Source organism: Bison bison, unplaced genomic scaffold (assembly GCF_000754665.1).
Source record: "Bison bison bison isolate TAMUID 2011002044 unplaced genomic scaffold, Bison_UMD1.0 scf7180017864500, whole genome shotgun sequence".
NCBI classification, from domain to species: Eukaryota; Metazoa; Chordata; class Mammalia; order Artiodactyla; family Bovidae; genus Bison; species Bison bison.
Genome location: NW_011495059.1, coordinates 7,272,236 through 7,274,294, shown reverse-complemented (window position 1 = coordinate 7,274,294; position 2,059 = coordinate 7,272,236). Strand labels below are relative to the sequence as shown.

Below are 2,059 nucleotides of genomic sequence, written 5' to 3'. Positions count from 1 at the left end.
GCCCAGATCAAGCGCAACCTCTCCTATGGAGACAACAGCGACCCTGCCTTGGAGGCGTCCTCGCTGCCCCCGCCCGACCCCTGGCTGGAGACCTCCTCCAGCTCCCCGGCAGAGCCCGCGCAGCCCGGGGCCTGCCGCCGGGACGGCTACTGGTTCCTGAAGCTGCTCCAGGCAGAAACGGAACGGCTGGAGGGCTGGTGCTGCCAGATGGACAAGGAGACCAAAGAGAACAACCTCTCTGAAGAAGGTGGGTACTGCGAGGCCGGCTGGCTGGGGCAGACTGTGGGGGTGCCAGCCCTAAGTCTCCAGGGTTCGGCACGGGGAGTCTCTTTAAGTTCTCTTCTTAGGCTTAGTTGTGAGCCCACCTCTTATTTTCATTCTTGCTTTTCTTCCTTCTATCCACCTACATAACCAGCCTTTTTCCAGAAAGAATTTACGTCAGCAGCTGCTAGTTGCATAGGCTGTGGGGTCAGCCGTCCCCGGGGTTAAATCCCAGCTCTTTCCTTACTAGGGAAGTGACCTGGGCAGGTTTCTCTGAGCCTGTTTCCTTACCTGTAATGTGGAGATAGTCCTACCGTCTGATGTAGTAGTACTTGTTCAAGGTCTGATGAAGTACCAAGCACAGAAACTTGGCACTGTAATTATACCTTCAGCAGTTCCTTATTGAGTACCTACTGTGTGCCAAGCATCAAGGATCTAACTGTGGGCTCAGCAGGGTGTGAGGAACTGTGAATGGGTGAGACAGAAATCATCTACTTCCCCACTTAGGTTTCTGTTTATACCATACCTGTTCCCAAAAATTTCCCTGAGAAATTAGTTCAAGAAAGATCTAGGAATATGTAGGGAGCCTGGAGTCACAGGTGGTTGATACAGGGGAGGGAAGCTCTGGCCTCCAGTTTGCTCCCCTCCACAGACCAGGCAGGAGGGACAGGTCCTTAGATTGTCCAGAAGGGACGAAGCATCCCACTAACCCCTGGTGGGCAGGGCCTGAGGAAGACACCCCTTGATGCTGCAGAGTCCCTGTTTCTACTGTCTCTAGGCCAGTTCCCAGCTTTGATGTCACAGCAGGGAACTGTTGTGAGGTATATACCTAATGACTTCTTACAATACTAGTATTTACAAAATCAGAGCAGCGGCATGGATCCTGAACTGCTTCTAATAGAAACCATCCAGCCCTCTGGCCTTCTTCCTCAGCCTTCCCCACCTTCAGCTCTCAACTGCTCTGTCTTCTGGTATCTACCTTCAATATTTCTTTCATTTTTTTTTAAATGGGAATACCTTTCATTTCCTCTTAAGTTAGTCATCATCATGTATTGAAATCGGCTATAATAGTTCATATTTAGCTCTGTCACCTCCACTTCCTGTGCCCCACCCTCCATATATTACATCAGTTTGGGGTTAAAAAAACAACCAGTATTTCTGTTTACTGTGAGCATGTAAGTGATGTTCACTGCAGAGCCTTGTAGTATGATTTCATTGTCTGATACGTCTTGTTTTTCCTAAAAAGAATGGTTGCCTCCTCTTCTGTATACTTTGTTTTCTAAGCTCTTATTTGTAATTTTTTTCACATGCCCCACAAGATCTGCCAGCCCACCATCGACATTGTTTCCCAGGTGTGCAGACGTATCAGATCATCTCATGATCTCCTGTTTTCTCCCAGCGCCCTCTGTCCCCGGCTGTGGTCTGGCCAAGTTGCTATCTAGGCCTGCTACCTAGCTGCTGTCCGGAGACTTCCCTTTTCATCACCTGAGACTGCCCGTAGCTACTTTCCTGCTTTTTGGATCATGTGGTCTTCTGCTTTCCTGGGTTTAGTCCTTCACTTTACTGGAACACACCTTCAGTTGGAGATAAATTTTTGGAAACCACCATGTCTTTTTTCGGACCTCATATAGTTTGGCTGAGTGTAAAGTTGAAAATAATAAATACCCATTATTTTTATATAAATGTAGATATATATATATAATATTAAATAAAATTGAAAATAATTTTCCCTTAGAACCTTAAAGAGGCTGTATTATACTTAGCTTCCATTACTTGTGCTTAAAAAAAAAAAAAAAAA

General features: G+C 46.7%; 1 protein-coding gene across 1 annotated transcript in view; it reads left to right on the top strand.

The window, feature by feature from the left end:
- DLGAP4 (discs, large (Drosophila) homolog-associated protein 4) overlaps positions 1 to 2,059 on the top strand; it is an 89,771-nt gene that overhangs the window by 60,184 nt on the left and 27,528 nt on the right. The window contains exon 11 of the mRNA XM_010829248.1: positions 1 to 247. Within this exon, the coding sequence (XP_010827550.1) occupies positions 1 to 247 (247 nt within the window). The remainder of the gene's footprint in view (positions 248 to 2,059) is intronic.